The 24,637-nt window shown below is 50.5% G+C and overlaps 2 protein-coding genes and 1 long non-coding RNA gene across 6 annotated transcripts; 1 reads left to right on the top strand and 2 right to left on the bottom strand.

Annotated features, from left to right (window-relative positions):
- Nucleotides 1-355: 355 nt before the first annotated feature.
- ormdl3 (ORMDL sphingolipid biosynthesis regulator 3) lies at nt 356-3,220 on the bottom strand. Of its 4 annotated transcripts, none has more exons than XM_057052462.1 (5): nt 2,715-3,220; nt 2,272-2,476; nt 1,972-2,157; nt 1,745-1,896; nt 356-1,401 (listed from the first exon to the last, which is right to left on the bottom strand). In XM_057052462.1, exons 3-5 carry the CDS (start codon nt 2,143-2,145, stop codon nt 1,266-1,268), a joined length of 462 nt encoding a protein of 153 aa, XP_056908442.1. In that variant the 5' UTR covers nt 2,146-2,157; nt 2,272-2,476; nt 2,715-3,220; the 3' UTR covers nt 356-1,265. The 4 variants fall into 4 exon arrangements, with proteins under 4 accessions (XP_056908442.1, XP_056908436.1, XP_056908452.1 ...); XM_057052456.1 differs by having other exon boundaries at nt 1,972-2,154; nt 2,715-3,217; XM_057052472.1 differs by having other exon boundaries at nt 1,972-2,154; nt 2,871-3,217.
- A 3,151-nt stretch (nt 3,221-6,371) lies between these two features.
- LOC130536532 (uncharacterized) lies at nt 6,372-23,984 on the bottom strand. Its single transcript, XR_008953400.1, has 3 exons — nt 23,882-23,984; nt 23,672-23,785; nt 6,372-7,360 (listed from the first exon to the last, which is right to left on the bottom strand). It is a non-coding gene; the product is annotated as an uncharacterized LOC130536532 (long non-coding RNA).
- On the top strand, nt 8,704-22,439 carry wnt3 (wingless-type MMTV integration site family, member 3). Its single transcript, XM_057052313.1, has 4 exons — nt 8,704-9,129; nt 16,549-16,790; nt 18,671-18,936; nt 20,473-22,439. The coding sequence occupies exons 1-4, from the start codon at nt 9,050-9,052 to the stop codon at nt 20,950-20,952; spliced, it is 1,068 nt and encodes a 355-aa protein (XP_056908293.1). The 5' UTR covers nt 8,704-9,049; the 3' UTR covers nt 20,953-22,439.
- Nucleotides 23,985-24,637: the final 653 nt, after the last annotated feature.

Genomic DNA, 24,637 nt, shown 5'->3' with positions numbered 1-24,637 from the left:
ACCAGCAGTTCTAGAAACGACTCTCAACTCGTATAGGAACATATGTGGATCTTTGTTTTGACGTGTTACAGACACATGTCGGGCAGAGTGAGGGCAAACGAAGTGCATAAGTGAAAGTAGAGCGCAACAGCCCCCCCCCCAGCAGGGGTCCCTATTTATAGGAGCAGAACGTCGCTTTACATTAAGCTCAATGGCGGCGGTTTGCTGCCCTCTGCTGGACACGCTTTCATCTGCTCCTTGCTGGCTGTTTGTAAAGAATGGTGGCGTGGTTACGTGACCCTTAACCTCAGTTTCTTTCATTTTCTTTTCTTTTTCCCGACAGTAAAACAAAAACAAAACAAAACAACGATTCTGATTGTATTTGGAAAATGTTGTATTCAATATTTCACACTGTTTGACATCAGCCTTCGTCCCAAAATGAGGCCGCTGCGTGTTTACCAAGCAGACATTAATGAAAAGCCCTTAACGGAGAGAACTGCAGACACTAAACTCTTTTAAAAAAAAATAAAAACGGGCTCACAATTCTTTGGTCCACAGATAAATTGTTCATAAATTAAACCACAAGAGCCCGATGAGTCCAGCTAGCATCAGTGATATTTGTGCTACTGCAGCTAACGATACCGCTGAGAGACAAACGTGACATCGTCAGTCCCGGTTTGGTGTCCGTGAGAGTCCATGATGCTAAATCAAGGTTCGGTGGCACCATCGCAGACTGATCCTGGCGTTCGCCTACATGTCGGAAAAATTCATAAAAAAATCACGTCAGGAGTTTCTTCTTCCTCTAAAATCCAGTTCAACTCAAAAATCGAGTTCTGATGTGGGTGCTGAGTAATTTTACTCAAGGTAACAGGCAGGACAAAGCAGCCAGAAATGGTTAACAGAAATAGTTCTGCAGAACTTCTACTTCTGTCGGGTCGGTTGAAATAGTTCAAATAGGGAAATGGGCAGATAAAATAAGCTTGCGGTCTCCAGCTGGGCCTAGAGAGGAACACTAAGGGCTAAAAATAAGCCTCTGTGGGTTCTCCAGTCTGGCCCGGGCTGCAGCTCTCGGATCAGCAACAGTTTCTTCCCGTCTGGACCCAGAATCCAGCAGGAGGAACGAGGCTAAAGGCAGATTTTCTTCTCCTCACATGTCTCCCCAGGAAACCGTCAGACCAACAAAACACAACGTGTCAGTCCCTCGGTCCCCCCTCTCCCGGGTTTTGGTGCCATGACTGGACCCCACGGGGGTTCCAACACTCTTCAGCTGTGTGCGGTCCATCCCGTCAGTATTTATTAATCCCAAAGATCCTGACGCCGTGGAGCTGGGGCAGCTTGGGAATCAGCACGGTCAGTAAGGAGACGGTGTTGACCACAAAATGGATGCGGTCGTATTTGGTGTAGAAGCTGGTCAGGATGTACCTGAATATCGGAGACAAGAGCGGAAAGAGACAACCGGTCAGTCACCGAGGGTCCGAGAGCTGCCGGGGGAGGAGCGTATCCTCATTTCCAGACGTTGCCACGGTTACAGGTTACACTGCGGCTACTTCCTCTTGCCGCCGCTGTAGCGGCTAACCGCGCCGCTCCTCTTCAAAACAAATGCAGCCGCGCCCCCCCATCTGCGGTTGATAAGGCTATCGGCAGCGAGGTGACGGCGCTCCGTTATCTCCCCCGGACAACAGAGAATTCCAGAACATTTTCAGATGGAACCGCTAACGCAGGAGGACGGTTACCAAGCGCCCCTGAAGGCGGCGGCGACACTTACAGCACGATGGGCGTGATGGTGAGGAACTTCCGTGAGGCGGTGAACTGCACGCCGTAGTCCATCTGCTCCCAGTGGGTCAGCAGGCGGGCCTTCCCCTGGTCCGGCGTCTCGAACGGCGTCCCTTTGACCGTGTGCAGCAGCAGGTACATGCACTGCAGAGAGAGGTGCCCCCCACCAGTCCATTATCACATCTCAAAGCTGCCCCCCCCCCCGAAGTCGTGGCTCACCAGGTTGTGAATGAGGTTGGTGAGGGTCCAGACCACGGGCACGCTGACGAACGGGATGCTGAGCAGGACGATGTGGAGCAGCCCGATGCCCAGGACGTAGGACAGCCACATCCCCCTGCTGTTCATCACCCGGGTGTTGGGGTTGACCTCGCTGTGCGCCGTGCCCACGTTCATGTTCAACACCTGCTGCGAAAACACCCCCCCCACACACACGACACGCGCTGAAATGCACGCGGGTTCAAAGCCTTCCTGAGTGCCCCCCCCTCCGCTCCTCCCGGGGTAACAGTCCACTAAACGCACCGTTAATCTTCACTAGCGTCTCATTCAGAAACGCGTATTGAGCTCAAATATGCTGTCAGGTCACTGGCGTTTGCTCAAAGGCTGCCGGCAGCTCAACGCTCAACCTCTGAAACGGACGAGCTGCAGATGTTGAGCAGCAGCAGCAGCAGCAGTTCAGACCAGCACTGGGACCGGAAGTGACCTCACTCATGACCCCAACATTTGTCTGAAGAAAAATTATGAATGAAAATCAACAAACCGGTCATTTACAGTTTGAGCCAAACCCCCCATATTTTAAGAGGATGATATTCAGTAACTTATATGATATTATTTTAGATTTTTGCAGTGTTTTATTAATCCTATTGACACGAACGCAAGATTTGACAGGTTAAAGCCTCCAACTTTAGCAACGCAAATCTTTCTTTTACAGCCGTGTTTCAAAACGACATAAAGGACAAACGTACCTTTTTAGTCCGCCTCTCAAAGAATTAAATCAGCGTCCCAGAGACCCGGCGCACCGATTGTGGAGCGCGTTTAACGTTTTGCAGCGCGTTTGCACCTGTCGGCCACCGTCCAACACACCCACTCCAGACAAAAATGGCTTCAACTCCGACGTGTACCTGCACTGGTCCGTTATCACAGTTTTTGTCTTGGCGATGGCTCCAGTAATGGACCTGATGCAACTGTGGGACTGGAGGCCAGTTGGGGACGGTCCTCCGGTCACGTCCTCCGGCTCCACATGTCCCACCGTCCGCTCCAGCCGACTCACGACCCACCGAGACTCAAACACTCTCCTCCCGTCGTCTTCCAGACAACAGCTGGCGACACAACAGCACACATCGGGGTGGAACGTCACCGCTGCTCGGGTCCACGGCTCCACACCGCACTCGGCTCGCACTGGCTGCAGCCGGTCACATGACCCAGATCAGCCAATCAGCGCTGAATGCGTTGCCCATCGAGGACGACGCTCCCTTTTGACGTCACCACGAAGGGGGCGTTCACAAAGCGGCATTTTTGTCGATAAAAATAGTTTTAAGCATAATTATTGATGAAATATAAATGTGTGGCTTTTTATGTACGGCAAAATCATATCATATCAATATATTTTCAGATCATTTCTTATGTTAACAAAGTAACAGAATAAAAACTAAATTAAAATACAACCGGTCACATTGACGTTTGAGACTGTTGTCATGTTCTTACTGTCTGCAGACATGTAAACATACCACAGTAGTGAATTTAAATAAATGCCATATTAACTCACGCAAATTTCCCATTATTAGTGGTCCATCTGTCCTCTCTGGCCCAGTATGACCAGTCAGTTATCTGTTCGAGGAAAACCATTTGTTCCAGCATAACCAGTTAAATGATTGCCCGAGTATAACAGTCCAGCCTCCATCCCAGAATGACCACTCTGCCCTAGTATACTTCATCCATTCATTCCCTGTGTTTCAGTAAACCCAGTCCATGTATGCTCTCTGCCCCAGTAAACCCAGTCATGTGTCCTCTCTGTCCCAGTATACCCAGTCCCTCTATCCTTTCTGCCCCAGTATACCCAGTCCCTGTATCCTTTCTTCCCAGTAAAACCAGTCCCTGTATCCTTTCTGCCCAGTAAAACCAGTCCCTGTATCCTCTCTGTCCCAGTATACCCAGTCCCTGTATCCTCTCTGTCCCAGTATACCCAGTCCCTCTATCCTTTCTGCCCCAGTATACCCAGTCCCTGTATCCTTTCTTCCCAGTAAAACCAGTCCCTGTATCCTTTCTGCCCAGTTAAACCAGTCCCTGTGTCCTCTCTGTCCCAGTATACCCAGACCATTCATCCTCTCTGCCCCAGTATACCCAGTCCCTGTATCCTTTCTGCCCAGTAAAACCAGTCCCTGTATCCTCTCTGCCCCAGTATAACCAGTCCCTGTATCCTCTCTGCCCCAGTATAACCAGTCCCTGTATCCTCTCTGCCCCAGTATACTCAGTCATGACGACAGGCAGATGTATTGAAAACAGCTGAACAGGTGAGGGGGGACCCTGGCCCACTGGTTCCTGACCCACTGGTTCCTGGCCCACTGGTTCCTGGCCCAGGCTCCTAGCTGATCTGGTCTCCAGGTGAGGGGCTGCAGGCCGATGAGATGACTGATGGAGGTGAACTTCTGGTCCCACCGTCACAGATCAACGGTTTTGTGTTCTGATCCCAACCCAACACCTCCCACTAATTTAGGCCCACAGCAGCCTGGGGCCGGGGGTAGGGAGTGGGGGGGGGGGCAGCTACGTCCTTCTGGTAGCAACGTTAGCTGACACCCGACGTTTGTAAGGCGAACGGTGAGAACCGGGTCTGCTGGTGTGACAAGGGCGCCGCTGTGGCGCCTGCAGCCCCGGCTGCTGTGGCGGCGTCAGCCGTGTAAACCTAGAGCTCGCTTTAGCCGCGAGCGGAGGGTGACGGAACGGTGAGATCACCGCTGGCCCCGGAACAAAGCCTGGACCCGTGTCACAGGCCCAGGGCGGGGGCGCGGCCTGCAATGGCGTCATCAGGTCCACCCAGCTTCATGGGCGCGTGTCTCTACGCTGAGTCATGCCCACGGGTCATCAGGCAGAGCCCCCCAGACGTAACACGATGCTCCACGCCGCTCTCGAATGCAGCACGTTTCAGGTTTTCTTCTGGCATTCGGGGGCCGAGACCTCAATTCTTCACACGTCGTCTGCAAAGCTGCTTCTCCTCGGGCAGAATGAAGTCATGACCTTGTGACTGCGCTTACGTCAACGTCAACAGGTCGGATTTCACATTTCAAGAAGGCGCTAGAACGTTTTCTTCTTTGCGTTCTCCTGGATCATTTTGTTTTCCTGGATTAATCCCATTTAAAGAACACCACTGACGTCACCTAAACCCTGAATCTGACATTAAAAAAAGAAGGGAGGAAAAAAAAGCAGGAATGACAGAAAGTGGCCAGAAGGTGGCGCTATCATCTCGTGCTGACCGTCAATGCTGCTCATCCTGGAGGCTGGGCTCGGGGTTCAAGACAAAGTGCCGCAGGTTTAAGTGTCCAAGCCCTCTCTTTAAGACACAGACAGTCCCGAAACGTCCTGAAACATGAATTCTCAGACTCCAGATTGATGCAAATGGAGGCTGATGAACATCAAAGGGGAGTGAGCGTGGTGGTTTCCAGGCCTGTAGATGAGCCGGATGGGACGGGAACGGTCGTCTCCAATAGGAGAGGTGGACTTGTGACCCAGGCCCGCCTGGATGAGAGTCTCCCTGGAAAAGGCTGACGCAGGGAGTCCATTATTGCCCCTGGAGGAAGCGGAGGATTAGAACACCAAAGAACTTCAATAAAAGAAGTGTCTGTTTGGGGGTCGGGGAGGGGCAGGAGGAGGGTGGCAGCGGTGGTGGTGGGGGTTCCTCTCATTGTCCCCGCAGTGATTGAGAGCAAGAGGAGGGGAGTGGGATGGCATTGTGTTCACAGCCCCTCTGAAGAAGGTGGTTATTAGGGGGGCTGGCTGGGGGGGTGGGGGTGGGGGGGGGGAGGGATGGTGATGCTGTTGACTCTTCATCTCGTGTGAACAAAGTCTCTGGCTCGCAGCCCTCTTCAGTCCCTCTGTCCTGGTCTGCCTTGTTTACTAGTGCCATGAATCCTGTCCCTCTCAGCAGGAGCCCCCACCAACTCCAACCTGCACCGCCGCACATTCGGGGGCTTAAGTGCCCTTTAATTAGGCTGCCTCGGTGTCCGGCTGAAGACCGCTGAGGGTTTAGACCTGTCCCTGTGTGTGAGAGCCCCCCCCCCCCCCCCAGAAGGGCTCCCCTCCAGCAGCCGACGGATGAAGTGTTTGCTGCTCTAATGAAAAAAGGTTGACGTGGGGGTGTCCTTTATCCCCCGTCTTAAAACCCCCTGACAAAAGCGTTGATATTATCTTTAACACCCAACCATTTCCAGGACACCCCAGCAAGGACTCCGGGCCGAGGTGGTCCAAGTACCGGGAGGCTCAGGCCTTCCAAAATTCCCCAGACATGACAGCAAACATGATGCACTTCCTGTACAGACGGCAAACACTCGGGTTTTATTATCGCTCTCTGCTCTTAATTAAACACTCCATGGGGGGTGGGGGGGGGTTAATGTGGTTTAAAGGAGCACAAATGAGGTGCAACCATCTGCATACAGGGTCAGAAGAAGGTGGTGCCGGTCCAGAGTAATTCCTGGATGAAGGAGGTCAGAGGTCCTGAAACGTTCCGGGAGAGACGGGAACACGTGGAGCGAAGTGAGAGATGGAAGGAATGAAGGAGGAAGAGGGATGCGAAGCTGTTGGAGAGGGGAGTGGGGCAGGATCTGGCGTGTTCAGGAACTTTCTCGCCACAGCCCAGTGTGTGTAGCTACCCCGCTAATCCCGGTTTTATTGGCTGCTTGTGTCCAGCCATGCTAGTCGGATTGACTGGGGAGGGCGGTGGGGGGGGCCGAACACATGTCCTTTTTTGTGATAATACACTGATTAGGCCTGAGAAAGACCCGGACCTGGTTGCGGTCTTTCTCAAGTCGCCGTAGAAACCAGCCCGGCGGGGGACCTCCAACAACACGTTTTTACACCGAATAACACGTTTAGTGTCGTCGTGTCTGGGCTCCGCTTCTCCGCATTCCCCAGATCCTGGCCCGGAACGCCGCTCACGGCTCCTCGTCCAGCTCCGGAGCTGAGCTCGGCACAGTTCTGATTGGACACCCGGCGATGGCGCCGATTGGAAACAGACGTGACTCACCGTGGACTCGGCTGTGACACAAAAAAGCATTTTTATTTGGGGGGAAGGTGGAGGGCTCCGGGGGGGGGCGGCCTCTGACACATCTTCCAAACATATCTATTAATTATTGTCACATTTACAGACAAGCCCCCCCCCCTCCTGTCCCGCCGCCCTCCAACAGTGTGGTGGGTCGAGTGCTGCTCAGTTACTGCCTGTTTCCCTATTTTCTTTGTTATGGAGGAATAAAACGACGGTGGTGGCTGAAGGGGGGGGGGGCACGCTGGTGCTGACCTCCCGACTGCCGTCTCTGTGGTGGGCACTCGCGCTCCCAGCCCCTGCTGCGTGACCCTCCGGCCCCCTCAGGCTTTCAGCGGAGTCGGCGGGGGCCCTGGGCAGCACCTATCAGAGGCAGAGACGATTGAGATGTTGAACCCGGTCACAAAAACGGAGAACAAACGTCACGTGTGGAACGTTTTAGCGGCAGCGCGAACTCGCTAAAACCGCTCCGGTTCATCCGTTGGTAGCAACAGATTCCAAACCTAATGAAAAGGAAGCAAAACATCTTTGACTTTGTCGCTGAACCTATAATGACCTCCCTTCCTTGGAAACGGGTCCCGTAAAGGCTGGTTTCCATATGGCTCCGCACACTCAATCTGTTGTGAAACCCATCATGGGATCCATCTGGACTAATGACTTGTAAATCTATTTTTAATAAGCCAGAAATGTTCTCGCTCCCTCTCTTTTTTAATTGAGTGAAAATTTTGATCAAACGTGGCTTCCTATAGATTTTGTTGTTGCAAATTTAAATGGGATTTAAGGGGAATCCCATCTGCCTTTAAGGGATGTTTTAAGGGAGTTCGATAGCTCTGGAGTCAAATGCGATGTCTTGGATCAATGACTTACATAGTCTTGTTGTTTGGACTGAACCGAGCCGCAGAGGTCCATGACCAAAACCATAACCATAACCTAAGCTAACCCCCACCCTGATTACCATCTCCATGTCTGCTCTGCGTCATCCGCCTTGTTTGTCGTTGTCCCCCTCAGTTTCCTACAGCCTGAATCAAATATACTTCAGGCTAAGTCCATCACAAGTGTCCGTCCCTCTCTGCCCCCCCCCCCACAGTCGCTCGCCCAGCAGCCCATCAGAATGACAATAGCGTTGATGTAAAATGTGTCGCCTTTGGGCCGCTGGAGCACAGAACCCTGCATGCCTGGCCCAGCCACCGCCAGCGTTTATGGCTTTATTGTGTCCCCTTTTATGTCCTCCCCTGTTGGGGCGGGCGGACAACAATTTAGAAAATTCACTGTAAATGTCCCAATGTGCGCTCGTTGGAGATCAGGCGTGTGTGTGCATGTGTGTGTGTGTGTGTGTGTGTGTGTGTGTGTGTGTGTGCGCGAGCGCTCCGGTGCAGAGATGCTGACCTACATCCCTCCACCAGCCACACCGGGATTCTGGGTTGTGTTTTTTTTTTATTTTTCTTGGATGAAACAAGTTGAGTATCAACTCCAGTCTACCTTTTTCATGTGTCCCTCCCTCCCTCGACCCCCCCCCTCCCCTTTTTCACTCTCTCCTTTCTTTTCCACATTACCAGGGGGTGGCGTGTGATTGACAGATGGGAACGAATAATAATTTTTTTTTTTTCGTAACCTAAGGCCATCTCCTGTGATTGGCTTGCCAGCTGACATCTCAAAGCCCCCCCCCCCTTAATATTGGGCCTTGGATGAGGCATCCTCAGGGAGAAAAAAGTAGAGAGAGAGAGATATCTACCTTAGGGAAGAACCTCAGAGCGAGGGAGGGAAGGAGAAGACGGGTAGGAGCGTGTGTGCTAGAGACACTTATTCTCTTAACTACTGGGAGACAGACACACTTTTCCTGGCCTGACTCTAGGAAGGGGGGAAGACTGCTTTTTCTTTCAATATCATTTAAACCTCCCCATCATTCAACAATCAAGCGGCCCTCTTCCTGGAAAACTCTTCAGTGACTGTTGGAATTTTTATGTATTGATCCATTCAAACCTCACACACACACACGCGCACGCACACACACACACGCGCGCGTGCAGGCGCACGCACAGCAGGGCTTACCTCATGGATTTATATCTGATTGGATATTTGATGTGTGTGTGGTTGTCCAGCTCGAGGGTGCTTGGAGGCTATCCCATCTGGTGGTGAGTACAAATCCACTGTTTCGGCATCAAGACCTTTTATTTTGTTTTTAAAGGTGGTGGTGGTGGTGGGGGGGGGTCCTGTTTTTGGTCAAATGATCATTTCTGAGAGGGCAGAATGCGTACTTTTAGCTGACTGCATGGAAAAACCGTTCTCCGGCCCAGTCCAAAGAATCTTAACCTCAAATTCTTGTGTAGCGGAAAAGGCTGGCCGTTCTTTTTCCCCTCCACGCTCGGGTCCATCCATCATACTGGGACATGTTGTGATGCGAAGAGGATGGCTCCTCAGCTCGGATCCGTTCACTTCGGCTCGGGACGCGTCTGTGGACGGTTGCCATGATGATAGCAACTGTCAACAGCAACTTGTGTTGGAGCGCAAAGCTAAAACGTTGAACAATAGCTATTACAGATTTGGCTTTCCGGTAGATGACATCGCTGAAGGGTCCGGGGTCCAGATCAGCTGCGCAATTCTGGGAATGTTTCAGGAAGTAATAGAATGCATGAGTTTGTCCGGACTGTTATTGCCTGTCAGAAAAAAACCAAAATGTATTATTAGGATTATTTTTGCTGCTATTGGTTTGAATCCTCTCAGCGTTCTGCTAAATTTAATTAATTCTTTTATTGTTGACACAGAAAAACACTTAAGCATGTCGTTTTTGCCCCCGCCAGCTGCTCCAGACTTTTCCAGAGACAATATGTTAAGGTGCCGCGGGGTTTTAGTCTTTGTTAAATTTCCCCAGATCGGGTTTGGCACCAGCCACCGAAACGTAGACGTCTCTCTCATTACAAATTCAGCCACCTCACGGCTCCTCGGCTCCTTTTGTAACGTAGAGCTTTTATTTTTGAGATATCTGCACGGGAGGATGACAGAACTCTTTTGGCCCGTGCCGCCGTGCTTGTCAGAGCTACTGCACTTTTTAGTAGCCCGGCTAGCATGTGGTCCCGGTGCCGTCCAAAACCACGAGCAGCTTCTGGTTTCATTTACACGGCGCGCGGCTGCCAAACATGCAGGCCACAGGGCAGAAGTGGTAAAGAGGACTGAACACCGACTGCTGGCTCCAGTCACACACAGGCAGGGCTGTCAGATACCTGCAGCGACTCACTTCAAGGAGCTAACGTGACACCGGTGCGCTGTTTGAACCCCGGCATCGCTCACCCACCTTTGATTCTGGTGACAAGTTTTCAAGCGTGGGCCGGGCAGGGGGCTGGCTGCACCCCCTGGAGCCTGAGCAAGAGTCACACACCTCTGACAGTGTCGAGACGCGTCAAACACTTTCAAAAGGAAGCAATGTGAGGTAGCGAGAGGGTGCCGGCTGTCGGCAGGGGCCCGGACGGGCTCCTCTCAGGGGCGAGGACTCGACCGTAAATTCTCCGGGCGGTGTGGGACCGGTTAGAGAGGAGTTCTGACTGCTTCCTGCCTGGCAGCCTTGCTTTGACAAGATGGGGTGTTGAAAACTAAACAGAGCATAAATAACTCCTGTGATATGCACATATGCATGAACGCAGGCGAGGTGCGCGGCAAACTAATGATGTGGGGTTGGAAAGGCGAGACAGACCAGTTATCTGCCTGCTGGAAATGCAAGAAGACTGGGGGAAACATCTTTTATGCAAAATGGCCAAAGTCCAGGCTCGAGCGAATGCGCCGCGGCCCCACACCGTCGCCTGCGTGCGCTTCAGAGAACTTTAGGGAAACATTTGGAACTTGAAGAACGAGCTAATAAAGGTCTGAGCTTGTGTTGTTGGCTCGGTGTAGCTGTCATCTCTGCGGAGGTGATGATACATCAGCGCCGACGCTAACGTTGACTCTGCCATCATCAGTTTAACTCACCAACAACTTTAGCTTAAAGTAATGACACCATCCTGGTTCAACAATGCATCCTAAAATAACACTTGACACAAAAAAATGGATATCTCCTCCTCTCCGCCAAAACAGACTTCTTCTTCCAGAAGAAAAATCTCACAATTATCGTCTTTGTGATTTTCCAGGCTGTGTAAAAGTGTCTGTAGAATGTTTCCAAAACCAAAAAGTTTCAATTTATTATTACGAGTGACAAAAAACGAGCAGTTGTTTAGTATCATTCCCAGGTCGTCCAATAACACATTCACAGCTTTCCAGGGTTGTTGGAACCGGATATTTGTTGGTTTTCAGCCCGGTCCGCTAACCCGAACCATCAAGAGTCAAACCCTATCTTCTAAACGGTTGTGCAGGAACCTGGAACCAGCAGATATTCTATCAGTGACTCTTGCCATTACTCCTGCCGACTGTCAATTACTCTGCAATCCAATTAGCACAGAGAAATAAATCAATGCAATCTTTGTCCTTTTTATTAATTTGCTGTTACGGCTGCGTCTGTGACAAAATAAAACCAAATAAACTTCAACCGTGCACTTTAATTTGGAAGCACATGCTTTTCTACACTGACTAAAATTAAGCTTCTGAATCGAGCTTCTAGCTCAACCTGAGCAGCTTAGCGGGGTCTCCAGAGTCCATCTCTGGGTCTCAGGAATGTCATTATCCGACTGCAACACCCCCACCCTGCTCCCACCTCCAATCTTCAATCCAATCTTTAAACCCAGAATCCCCCACCGTTGGCACAAGGATCACTTAAATGATCCTTTCTGTGGAAAAATCCTTCGTCTGCCCGCCTGTGTGAAAAGATCAAGGATGTTTGAGAATTATTCTCAATGGTGCGCTAGAAGGTGGAGATAATTCCACAAGAATGTCATTCACGGGAATCGTCGGGGTTCCGCTTTGAATGGCTCCAGCCTGCCAGGGTCAAAGACAATATTGTGCTAAATCCCAGAATAAATGTCTCCCCAGAGAGAAGTGGGAACAAAAAGGAAGTAAAGTCCTCAAAAACATGGATGTAATATGTTCCAGAATGAGGACTTTGACCCAGAGCAGGTCCCCGAGCTGATCGATACGCAAATATTCAGAGATCGTTTTCCAGGAGCAGACGAGTGGGAGGGCAGCCCAACTCCAGCTAGGTGAGAGGTTCAAAGGAGAGTGGCAGTTCAAAGAAGCAAAGGCCATTCCTAATCTTTAGCCTCCATCAAAGGCCAGGCAATGTGCTCCTGTAGGAAATGACAAGTCCCCCCGCACACAGCTATTAGCTAGCCAAAAACACAGGCCAGGACGGTTCCTCAAAGGGAAAATGCCAACGGCCAGAGGCACAAGAGCTCATTAAGAGCCACGTGCAGAGGGCCAAAAACTCACCTTTTAAAGTCTTTATTACCTCCCTGTTGTCACATTTTATTGGGTGAAAACTGGAGTGAGCACGCTGATCCCGCCACTAAAAGATGATCATTTAAAAAATAGACTGAAAACAATTCAACTTAACAGAGGAGCTGACCTTCAGCTCTTGCTGGGACAATTCGCGGCTGGGTGGGAAGTGGTAGAGATGAAGATGAGCACCTCTAAATCTGAGACCAGGGTCTTCAGCTGCCCTTTCTGAGTCGGAGAGGAGTTCCTGCCCCCAGTTTAAGTATCTCAGGATCTCGTTTGCAAGTGAGCGAATAAAAGGATCTTGAGATCGACACACGGATCAGGGCAGTACTGCGGAACCTGAGCTGGTCTGTTGTGGTAAGGAGAGAGCTGACCCGGTCAATCTACCTTCCAACCCTCACCTATGTCTTCCGTGGGTGGCTCAGCCTTAGAGACAGGGTGGGGAGGTCAGAGTGCCAAAAAGAGCTCTAAGTAGAGCCACTGGTGGTGGTAGGGGCATCTGGCTCGGATGCCTTCGGGATGGTGCTTAAGGCATGTCCATCTGTGGGGAGACTCCAGGGCAAACCTAGGACAGGCAGGTGAGATTATATCTCTCAGCTGACCTGGGAACACCTTGGAATAGGCCTGGAGGAGCAGGTGGAAGTGGCTGTGCTTCCTTCTTGAAACTGCTCCCTCGCGCCCTGGACCAATTTTGTGTCTTCAAATATAAAACGTGATACTGATTCCTGACATCCAGCTGAGGACAGAACACAACATTCTTAATTCTTAACTGCAAAGGAAGCATCAAAATGGGGAAAAATCAGGTCTCCCAAGACTCCAGACTCAGAGCATCCTTTACAGGATCTAGTACTGGATCACGTACATCCACCTGCAGATGGGCCTGCGGTCACACATGCGTCTGATGCTTCTCCAGAGCTTCTCTGTGTGCAGCTCCGTCTTCCCGAAGGGCAGGTTCACAAGTTTACACCTTCTTCAGTTTCCCCTCGTCTCCACGCTACGTTCATGACTACAGAGGCTTCCTGATATACCCACACACTCCCTGCTACAGTCCGCAGTGTGTATGCACGCATGTGTGTGTGTGTGTGTGGGGGGGGGGGGGGGGGGGTCATTGTTTTGTTTCCTGATCAGCCAGGAGCTGTTGGACTACAAATCAAAAATGTGCATGTGAAAAAGAGAAGACAACAAACTACAGGCGAGCTTTGCATTCCAGCCTCCGCCAGGAAAAGTCCCGTCCTCGGGCGACGCCGGCAGCGTTCCTTGGCCCACTTCTTCTGCTGCGTCTTCATCTCTCTGAGGGCTCTGTTGTGGGATTCATAAAGGAAGTTCTGATGGCAGCGTCTTCAACGCTCTGCTCTGACAGCTCGGCTAAGGCTCCATTTAGCAACACCTCCGGGCAAACCCGACAGGTTCTGCTGTGGCGTCAACATATAGAGTTGAATTGGAGGAAGATGAGAGTTTAATGCAAACTATGTTTTGCAGCCCGGTTCTCAGAGAACACTCCAGAGACTCAGAGTTTCAGGCACAAACCTAAACATAAGCCGACAACAGTGTCCCAAAATAACTTTACTTGTTCAACAACAACTCTGCGCAATTAACTTCTAATTGAATAAGACATTATAAGAGCAGTTTCCACCTGAGAAAAGTGTGCACCTCCATGATCAGAGCATTAACCTGCTGGTATCATGAAGCTCAGGCATCGGCCAGCTTTAGCCCCACAACACTCAGCTAACAATAGCCACTGTAGCAAAACCAAACGTACCCTATTTAGGCACCAGTCTGCTTCTATCGTTACTTTATCCAGATTAGCTCTTTTATTTGCCAAAATAAGAGTTTAAATGGTGCAGGGCAGTGTTCTGCATTAATACCTTCCACCAGAGCAAGATCTGAAACTACTAGTTCTCTGTATTTTTGTAATGATGAGCAGCACAACCGAGATGCACCTGAGTGTTTACTCACCTCTGAGCACTGGTCATGAACTTCAGACCCTTGTGGCAGCCATCAGGTTTCAGGCAGTGAGGTCAGGTGTCACAGGTTCAGAGGGTCATCTGAAACTTCAGTGCCTGTGGACTTAGAGGGCTACCTCACTGAAGGCTCCTCTTTGCAGCGATGCCTGCTGACCCCTGTAATTCAGACCTCCCACGACATTTCGCTGCAACATTTTATTGACAGTAATAGACCTTGCGTGACCTTTGACCAGAGCCAGGACCGAACAAAGACGGCGGCTGCGGTGTGGGGAAGTGGCTGCGGTGTGGCTGAAGTTTAATTGCTTTGGGAGTGGTTGAGAGAAATATTGTTGTTGTCATTTGCCGTTAGGTGAATTTCAATTTCCACGCTTCGGTGGGCTGTGAGGTGGAATCCCTTTGTTTCCTCCGTTTCATTTCTGCGGTTTCCAGTGGCCCGTCATACTTTCACACCAGCCCCATTTAGTTGCTGAGAAAACCCCCACCAAGCTGTACACACACACACACACAGGCACACACCCCAGGCCAACAGAGGCCCCATCCGGACCTGCCAGGGCATGCACCTGCCAAGCCCTGTGGTTTGCTGCTGCTCTGCTGCTTGTCTCTTCCCCTGCAGCAGATTCCCCCAGCATTCTGCCTCTGCTGCTCCCTCACTTGGTTGAGACACGTCGCTCGTGGCTTCCCAGAAGTGAGGCAGCACACGCGGGATCGGTGTGGCACACATGTGGCCCTCCTTGCATGTGTGTCTGTTTGGGCGATATGCCTCACGGCCCCCTGAGGGTTAAGACTCTCATTAGCACCTGGCCAAAAATACATCCCTCTTTCATCTCGTCTGTCCATAAGGATCAACCCGAAAGACATCCTTTGCAAACAAAGATAAATAAGCTGGCAGATCCTTGGCTTGTAGTCTAAACATGCAATGCCCACCACAAAGTATTATGCGGTTAGATAATTGATTCCATCAGAAATCACAGATTTACTGGCTAAGCCTCTAGTTCAGGGTGGTGGGCAACCGGTTAAGTTGCAGACGCTGGCACTGGCATTTAAATACAGATATTTGTTCTCAGGCTAAAAAGGTCTTCTTTTTGAGGAACTTGCAACAATATTGAGCTCGAAACCGAATTCTTTGCAGGGCTTCTTCCCCTCTGGCCCATCCCCACAACTTGGAGATTAATGGGCAGCATCGAGGCTGCAGACAGTGTAATTAAGGTCCTTTAGTCAGCAGACGGGATGAAGTCAGCAACACTCAAACTGGGTGATGTTGGTGGGAGTGGGATGGAGGATGAGCTAATGTGGCTTCCTCCGCTTCAGTTCACCCTCAGACAGGAACGCAAACTCAGATCGATAGAGTGCTGTGGGATATTAAATCTGTGTTACAGATTCAAAAAAGTGGAATTTCATGATAAAATGTAAAATCTTTTTTCTTTTTTTTTTCAAATCGCTTAATCTAATAGTTTAACAATTTATGTAATACCTGGTGACAGAGCTCACCTGAGATCACAAACACTTGACAGGAGGGTAGAGGTGTGGGGGGAGTGGGGGGGTGGCCTGTCTGTATGTAGCAACAACATAACATGAGCTATGAACCTGGGGAGGGGAGGGGAGGGGGTTTCCCCATGACTTCAATGGCTTGACTTTTATGTCTGGGTTGGGGGGGCAGCTCTCCACTCATCTGTCAGAGTCGGTGTCTGCTGTGATAGGGTTGCACCCCGCGGGGGTCCTGAGGTCATCTTGAGTGACGGCCTGATCTGACTGCTTTCAATTGTTCCCTCCATCATCCCTTCTTGGCCCCAGCGCCACGATGCCGCCCAGACTCAGCAGCATGCGATCGGGACTAGTTTTCCTCTCAGTAATGCGGCAGAACCCTATAACATCCACGTCGCATCCCTCTACTGTAAAACGCCCCTGGCCTTCGCGTTTGTGCGTGGAAACAATTTAAAGAAATAAAGTCTTGACTGTAAAACAGCGAAACAGTTTGAGCTTGTCTTTGACAACATGTCAAAACATGGATGGGTAATTGAAGAGCAAAAGCAATTAAAAATAATTACTTGAATAAACCCATTGTGGTTTCTGGCATTTCTAAGTGGTCTTTGCCGTCTTGTGGTGATCGATCCCTGCTGGGGAGCGTGGGTTGTCTTATCTGTTCAGGAGTGTGTGAAAAAAGTGCCACCCAAGGAGAAGTCACGTCTCTTAAGCTCTGCAAAGTAACTAAAAGTGATATCTTGTGTGTTACAGGTCCCTGGCACTAGGGCAGCAGTACTCCTCTCTGGGCTCCCAACCCATCCTGTGTGGCTCTATCCCCGGCCTGGTGCCCAAGCAGCTGAGATTCTGTCGCAACTACATAGAAATCATGCCCAGCGTTGCAGAAGGCATCAAGCTGGGGATTCAGGAGTGCCAGCATCAGTTCAGGGGCCGGCGATGGAACTGTACTACCATCAAGGACAACCTGGCCATCTTTGGACCTGTGCTTGACAAAGGTAAACCATTCACAAAGAGCCAGTCCTGAGCCTGAACCACTGCAATTTATAATGCCAACATCCAAGCGGAGGAAAACATCTGCACAACGGGAGACTCACGGGTCTCACCTGCCCTGAGCGCCATATTGTAAAGGTAGAAGATTGTGTGTTGCGAGTGAGACCCGTGGTTAAAAATGAATTACCCTGTATGTCAAAGGGGGAAGAATCTGGACTGAAATGGGCAGTGTGAGCGGCTCCGGCTCCACAGTCAAATGAAAGGGAGAGGGGAGGCCAAATGAGATTACAGGCAATAGAAAAGGGCCAGGGGCTCCGCTCAACCCCTACTGTGCATGAAGACCAGTGCTCGCCTCACACAGTCCAGCTCTCATGGACGCCCCATTCACACGCCCTTTTGACTCTGTCATGAAAACATGCTGAAAGGGGATCTCTCCCAACCTCGGCCGGGTGTGCACTTTGGGAAAGGGAAGTGAAGGAAGGAAGGGCAGAGGAAGAGGTGAAAACTTTGGAAGCGATGACTGGAAATGTTCAGGATGGAAGGGCTACCAATCGGCTTCTGTATCTTATGGTGGCACTGTTGGCGGTTGAGCCGTTTGTTAGGGTGTTTTGGTCCTGTGGGTGGCGGTGTATGGGATTTTAACTCAGGGTGTTGGTAGAGGGGGGTCTAGAGAGTGAGAAGAAGAGAGGGTGGGGGGGGTTAGGGAGTTTAGGGAATGCCAGCTCTGGGCAGAGCGGGGCTGTTGGGGCGCGAGTTGCTGGGCCCTTTGTGTGGATAATACAGTGTGACACAAGGGAAACAAAGGCGGATTGATGGGCCCAGCAGGTAGCAGGAGAAGCACTAGCCTTGGTTAACAGCCAGACATCCAGAGGCCCCGGACTCACAGGCCCCTGTTCTGGAGAACCAAGCCAGGCTTACAGGGGAATCAAGGATGCTAAAATTGAAGGCTGCGTGTCAACAAACTGAGTAAAGATTCAACGAGGAGTCAAAGGCACAATTTTAATTTACATCAGCAGGTTTCCTTCCTTTTTTTTTACCAGCCAGAAAATTTCTAATTTCTTTCATTAGCCAATAAATTATTTGAGAAAAGGGTCAATCTGTCAGTCATAGAGAAGTAAATTTGACTGCTCCCAAACTTGTCTAATTGGGTTTCGAAAGCCACATTTCGGCAGTTAAATTGCAGAGTAATTAGTGGCTTGGGAGGAAACTTGCGGTCTGAAAAATACAGATTTCGTCCTGCTGTCAAGTTCATACGAATCTGTTTAAATTTGTGTATCAGAGCAGGAGAAGCTGGTTGTGTGGGGCCTGTTGGAGGGCAAACGAGTGTAACTAAGTGTGCTGTGATTGTGAAACAATGGTGTCTGGTTACATAATAAGCTGTTGGCTTCAAAGGAGGTGTAACTCCATCCTGGTGAAGAAGACGCAGGTTGACACGCTGCTAGGTCTCACCACAAGGCCTTGGGCTGTGAACAGGGGATGGGGAGGGGGGTAACAACATTCCTGAAACACTATCCAGATGCAAAGTAGCACACCTCAGGGATGACAGGAGGTCAGTCAGATCCTGCTGAGCATTTGGCCGTCATGGCACAACCACAAAGAGCTTATATCCTGCAGGGACTCTGCTTCATTATGGCTGATGACCCTCGTGCTTTGGCGCCAACATGCTGGAAAAGGTTCCTTTCTACAGATTCCTTGTTTTCCCACAAATTCCAGTCCGCAAACATGCTGTCTCAAAGATGAAATGTAGCGTTAAAAGGTTGTTGCCTGCAGGTATTCCTTTCATTACCTTTCTGGTCGGTGGCAGTTATAAAGAATTGCCATGTACATGTTTGACAACCTGTCTGTCTTTCTCTTTACCTGTCTCTCTTCATCTTGTCTGTCTCAGCGACCCGGGAGTCAGCGTTTGTCCACGCCATAGCATCGGCAGGCGTGGCGTACGCAGTGACGCGCTCCTGTGCCGAGGGTACATCCACCATGTGTGGTTGTGACGCCCACCACAAAGGTCCCCCCGGGGAGGGCTGGAAATGGGGTGGCTGCAGCGAGGACGCAGAGTTCGGTGTGCTGGTGTCCAGGGAGTTCGCCGACGCCAGAGAGAATCGTCCGGATGCTCGCTCGGCGATGAACCGACACAACAATGAAGCAGGGCGCACGGTAAACGCGTCCACACTTCCATCATGACATGTTCTTATCTTCTCATACTCTAGAGCAGGCATGTCAAACTCAGACCTCGAGGGCCACGACCCTGCCGGGTTTTCTGTCCCACTGAATGCATTTTCAGCCTGGTAGGACAGAAAACCCGGCAGGATCGTGGCCCTCGAGGACTGAGTTTGAGGGTCAGCATATCCTGCACTGCAGTGTTCCAGTACAGTGCTGTTCCAGTCCATCCCAAATGTGTTGGGGAAACTGGGAAAACCTTGATGGAACAGGGCTCCACATGCTGAATAGAAAATGTCACTTCCTGTCCAAAGCCAGATGTTTCTTTAATCTCATGGTCAGGGGAATCGAGAACCATCAGCCTGAGTTAATTAAAACATTTTTTTCCTCCACACCAGAACTGGGCCAAAGTTTGTGTAAAAGCCGTGTTGCCAGTTCTTACAAATGTTTAGAAGTGAGTTCTGTACGTTCTCTCAAGATCAAAGAGATCAAAGAGTAGGACAAATTGAAACAAACAAGTTTTACAAACCTGCAAAGCATCACGGGAACATAAATCTATTTGAAAAAGAACCAAGAAGAAAATTGGCTGAAGGATCAAAGGAAAACAGCAGATTTCTCTCCTAATCGCTCAGGCGTCAATTAAAGATTCAATATTTTACTTGTCCGCACATTTCAACATGAAAATCAGCTCTTAGCTTTGAATGACTGAGTAATTGCTGCAGCGCGCACACACACACACACACACACAGACGCACACACACACACCTACCGCTCTTTTCATACCTTGCATCCCAATGAAAGGAATTCCCTGCCAGTCAAATACGATGAGCAGGAGGGGGGGAGGAGGACATCAGCACGGACTCAAACATCTCTGGCTGAGGGGCAAACAGGAGGGAGCACACGGCAACAACACGGCCCTTTGATCTGAGCACACAGGAGCCGAGACCACCGTGGATAACCGCGGCGCTCCTCTCCACCTGGCCCTCTCACGCTCCATTATTGAGCCCTGAGGGCTCCTGGCCGCTTGGTTTGGCATAACGAGCTCCACAGAGTGATGTCACCCAACTCTGCAGAGGTGCCTCAGCCACCTGCCGACTGCCTAGGCGAGGGGTGTTCTGTAGCTAAACAGCAGCTATACATGAAACGCAGCGACGTTATGGCACAAAGGTAAATGCCGCCCTGTGTTGACACTAGATAAAGGGAATTAAGAGGACTTCAGAGCATCTGTACTCCACAGCTGCGTTGCTCTGCTGTGCATTATTGAACGTCCGGTAAAGTTTGAATCGTCCACCTGTTCAACACCATCTTCTCAGCACCTGAAAGCCCTCAACAACCAGCCAGGGAACAGTTTATACATGTTTAGCAATAAACATAGCATGCTACTGTATTACACGTAAATATAATATACTACTGAAAGTAGCTGTAAAGTCTGAGCTCCCCTGAACGACAACAACAAACCTCACCAAGAGAAATATTGAAAAGACACAAGTTTCTTTTGGGGACATTGTTTTCTAAGTCTTCTCTGCTTCTCAGACCATCCTCGACCACATGCACCTTCGCTGCAAATGCCACGGCCTGTCCGGGAGCTGCGAGGTCAAGACGTGCTGGTGGGCGCAGCCGGTCTTCCGCATACTGGGCAACTACCTGAAGGACAAGTACGACAGCGCCTCCGAGATGGTGGTGGAGAAGCACCGCGAGTCCCGAGGCTGGGTGGAGACCCTGCGGGTCAAGTACAACTTCTTTAAGCACCCCACTGAGCGCGACCTGGTCTACTACGAGGGCTCGCCAAACTTCTGCGAGCCCAACCCCGAGACGGGCTCCTTCGGGACTCGAGATCGCGTGTGCAACGTGTCGTCGCACGGAATAGAGGGCTGCGACCTGCTGTGCTGCGGCCGCGGCCACAACACCCGGACTGAGAAGCGTAAAGAGAAATGCCACTGCAACTTCCACTGGTGCTGCTACGTCAGCTGTCAGGAGTGCGTGGGCGTCTACGACGTTCACACATGCAAGTGAGGGAGGCGGCCTGACTGTTGGACTACAAGTGCCGCGCCCCCCCACACACACCTAACGCCCCGCCCCCTGCACGACACCCACAGGCCTCAATAAGCGGCAGGTCGGTAATCAGATGCTTCCTTTGGCCTTCCACAAAGACGCCACCATCTCCCCTGCAGCGTCAGGCTCCTCCCCTTTGTCTTTATTTATTTCCCCTCCATCACCAGCGCGGCATGTACAGCAACACCTTTGACCTGTGACATTAATGCAGTAAAAGAACTTCCAGACTCGTTGCTTTTTGATGTAGAAGCATCTTCTAACTTACGCCTCACATCCCCGGCCCACGTGGTCGGGTTCTCTTTTGCCCCCCCGTTTTGATTTTTAAACTAAGCCGACCTCCTCGCTGTGACTCTGAACTTGTGGGCAGCCCCTGGAAAACATCACTACTGAAACTGAACAGGCAGGTCTTCTGTTGACTACTGAGCTGATAGAATCCTCAGAGTTTGGCCCCCCTGCACACTGACTCGACCGAGGAGCCTCGGAGATACCTGCCACGGCTCCATTTTTATAGCCCCGCATTTCTGAAATATCCCCATCAGGCTGGAAATGGAGGTATGCAGCATGTGTGTGAACAAGCATGTTCATTCCGCTAACTAACAGCCCCAGACGCGAATACGTGTGCACTATTCTGCCCCACACCCCTCCCAGATCTTTTTCTTTTTGAGCCACGATCAAACTGAAAACGCTTCACGTCCTTGTGGAAAATGTCTCCACAAGTGTTGTGCAACACACCTGCATATTTTCCAATCATGGTGGAAGATAATTTATGGCTGTTTTTGTTTGGGACGCGCCGACCTCAAATCAAGCTTTAGCATGCTTAATATTAATCAATTCTGGTCTTGTTTGGAGACGTTCTGCTTTCGTCTATGAAACCTTTCTTCCAGCCACAGGGGGCGCTAAAGGCTTCTCATCTTTTCAGTGTACAACAATGCTGAAAGGCTTCAGTTTGCCGCAGCAGTGATGCTCTAAAAGACCAACTGAAAGAACCTGCTAGTGACAATAATGCTAATACATTTTTTTTTAATTCAAAGTGAGGTTTCTTTAACAGACGTCAGGCTTTTGCCACCACGTCTGTTGGTTTTTTTCCATGAACCTGGTCTGTAAATTTGCGCATCGCATATCAGCTCTGAAGCAGTCGTTCCGACCGTCCCCGTAAGGTCATTTCATTGGCTGTGAAACATTTTCAACAGGAGTTTTGGAGCTCGACCACTTGTTAGAAAAGTCCTGTCTAATGTGACCCTGCTCAGCATGCGTGGGCCCACCCCGATGTTCAGTCCCCCCCCCACCGTCACTCCTGCTATCATCCAAAGCTTTGTAAAAATGTTTTAAAGTGAATAATTCCCTTTTTATTTTATAATCGTAAATGTTATGTTTTTATAAATATTATTTATTTTACGATGTATATATCTGTATGACTGAACTAAGATTATATATTTGAAGAACAAAAACGTCTCCGGTCTCGTCTGTTTCCCGCGAGTGTTTCGCCAAACGGGGAATTTATCCAAAGCCTTGGGAGGAATTTGAGGACAAGTTCCGTCGCTGACAGATGAAACAATAGTTTCCATTGCTAATTTGGCACCAATGCGCTTTCACAGATGCCCACGAGCGAACGTCTGCAGCAGCTCCCGAGGTTACACAGCACGGCCGTTGGGGAGGATCGCCGCGCTTTGCTCCATCCCATAACAGGCTGACTTCAACACGTCTGACATTCAATGCGTCGGGACAAACGCCACAAATGCCTCCTCCTCCTCAATAGTAGATTTCAGTAACATAGATAGAGTAAAAACAGGTGAGTACGAGGAATAAGATCCAAAGTCCCAGAACATTATATTGCATTTTCCAGAGAGCAACACAGATTTGTGGCAGGAACAATAAAACACTGAGGTGAGAGCTGCTGAGCTCAGACTTGTGCTCCTTCTTCCTTCAGAAGACAGGAACCTGCTCACGCTCTGACCAGCGTTCATGTGAAACACAACCAGTCTGATTTCAGCCACAGCAGCAGCGAAACACCTGCAGTTATCATCTTATGTGTGAGGGAGCATCAGTTTAAAACTGTGACCATGCGACACGGCTGTTTGGAAGACGAAGGGGGGTAGATTTAGTAGCAGCCAATGCTAGCACTAACAGTATGTCTGGAACCGCCTGTAGCTAAACAAGAGCGAAGGCGTGAGACGTCAGAGATCAGCGGAATGAGAGGAAAAGAGCGGCGAGGCAGCGTGTCCCGGCAAACACGCGTTCATACTTCAGCGGAACAGGCGGCGCGGGGTGTCGAACGTGGCTGCATACCACAGCAATTACACAGCATCCAACAGTTCCAACAAACAGGCGGCGCACATCATCAGCATACCACAGACACACACACACACACGTGCGCCAACAGACACGCACGGGGGTCATGAATTGGTATCGGCGTCTACAGGTTACAGAGTTTGTGTATCTGAAAATGTCTCCTTGTGTTGTTGTGGTGCTGATGGGTGTGTCAGTGGGTGTGTCCTGATATGCCCCGCCCCCAGGGTGAAAATCCTTATTAATGCTGGCTGATAAAAAAGAACAAAGACATCATTTTCAGAACCATAAAAGAACAGCCACAGGATGAGCCACGGTCACATGATCCAGTCTTTTAGAGCCGTGCACGTTGGCTCTGGCGCATGGAACCACGTCCAGAGAGTTTGGTTCTCACCTCCAGAGACATTTCAATCAGCATCAGTAACTTCTTGATGCCGATCCACAGAGCTCTGCCCTTCACAGCTTTGGCGATGCTGGCCCGCTCCGTGTCCTGAAAACTGCCCAGCAGCTGTGGGAGGGTGAGCAGAGCAGAGAAGAAGAGCTCAGAGTCCTGATGATCAATCGATCCTATCAGAAACCCTCCATGACCCAGTTTCATGTTTACCTCCAGAGCCTCGACCAGCTGCTCCCCTCTGGAGATGTTGGGGATGTGGATGGTTTAATAAAACACACACACACACACACACACACACACACACACACACACATACACACACACACCTGTTTTTTTAATCCAACTCTCATTTTTAAGGTAAAACCTCAACCTCTACAGGACAAACAGCAAGAGGGGAGATGATGCTCCGCTAAGCCCACGTTGGAGGAGGACCAGGACATGACGGCAGCACAGGAGAGGAGGTAGAGGAGACAGGGGGATTATGGCAGCCGGCTGCCCTCCCATGGCGTGGGGGGTTGTGATGCTGCATGTAGATGAGGTGCCACACAGGCGGCGATGCTGCCAGGTCCTGGCTCTCTCACAGAGCCCATTCTCCTCCCGGCCCCCCCGGCCCCAGACGCCCCGCTGGGAGCAGCGCTTTACAACCCCAGAGGAGAACTGCGGCCAGCATTCAAGAGCCGGCCCTGCACCACTTCTCATGCACACGGAGCCACACAGAGAAGTGATGCTCTCATTCACAAACCCGTCAACAACAACAACACACACACACACACACACACACACACACACCACGAGCAAGAAGTGATGAGAAACGGGTCTCCAGCTCCACCATTCAGTGAGAGCACAACAAAACACTCACTAATAACCATCCGCTCACACAGGCCAGCCAAAGACCTGCAACAAACCCTCATCAGAAGATCTGCTGCCCTCTATCTGCCACCCTGGGAGGTGCAGCTCAGTCTTCTT

Source organism: Takifugu flavidus, chromosome 1, assembly GCF_003711565.1.
Source record: "Takifugu flavidus isolate HTHZ2018 chromosome 1, ASM371156v2, whole genome shotgun sequence".
Lineage (NCBI taxonomy): Eukaryota > Metazoa > Chordata > Actinopteri > Tetraodontiformes > Tetraodontidae > Takifugu > Takifugu flavidus.
The sequence above is the reverse complement of the archived record's forward strand: the minus strand, read 5'-3'. Positions and strand labels throughout refer to the sequence as shown.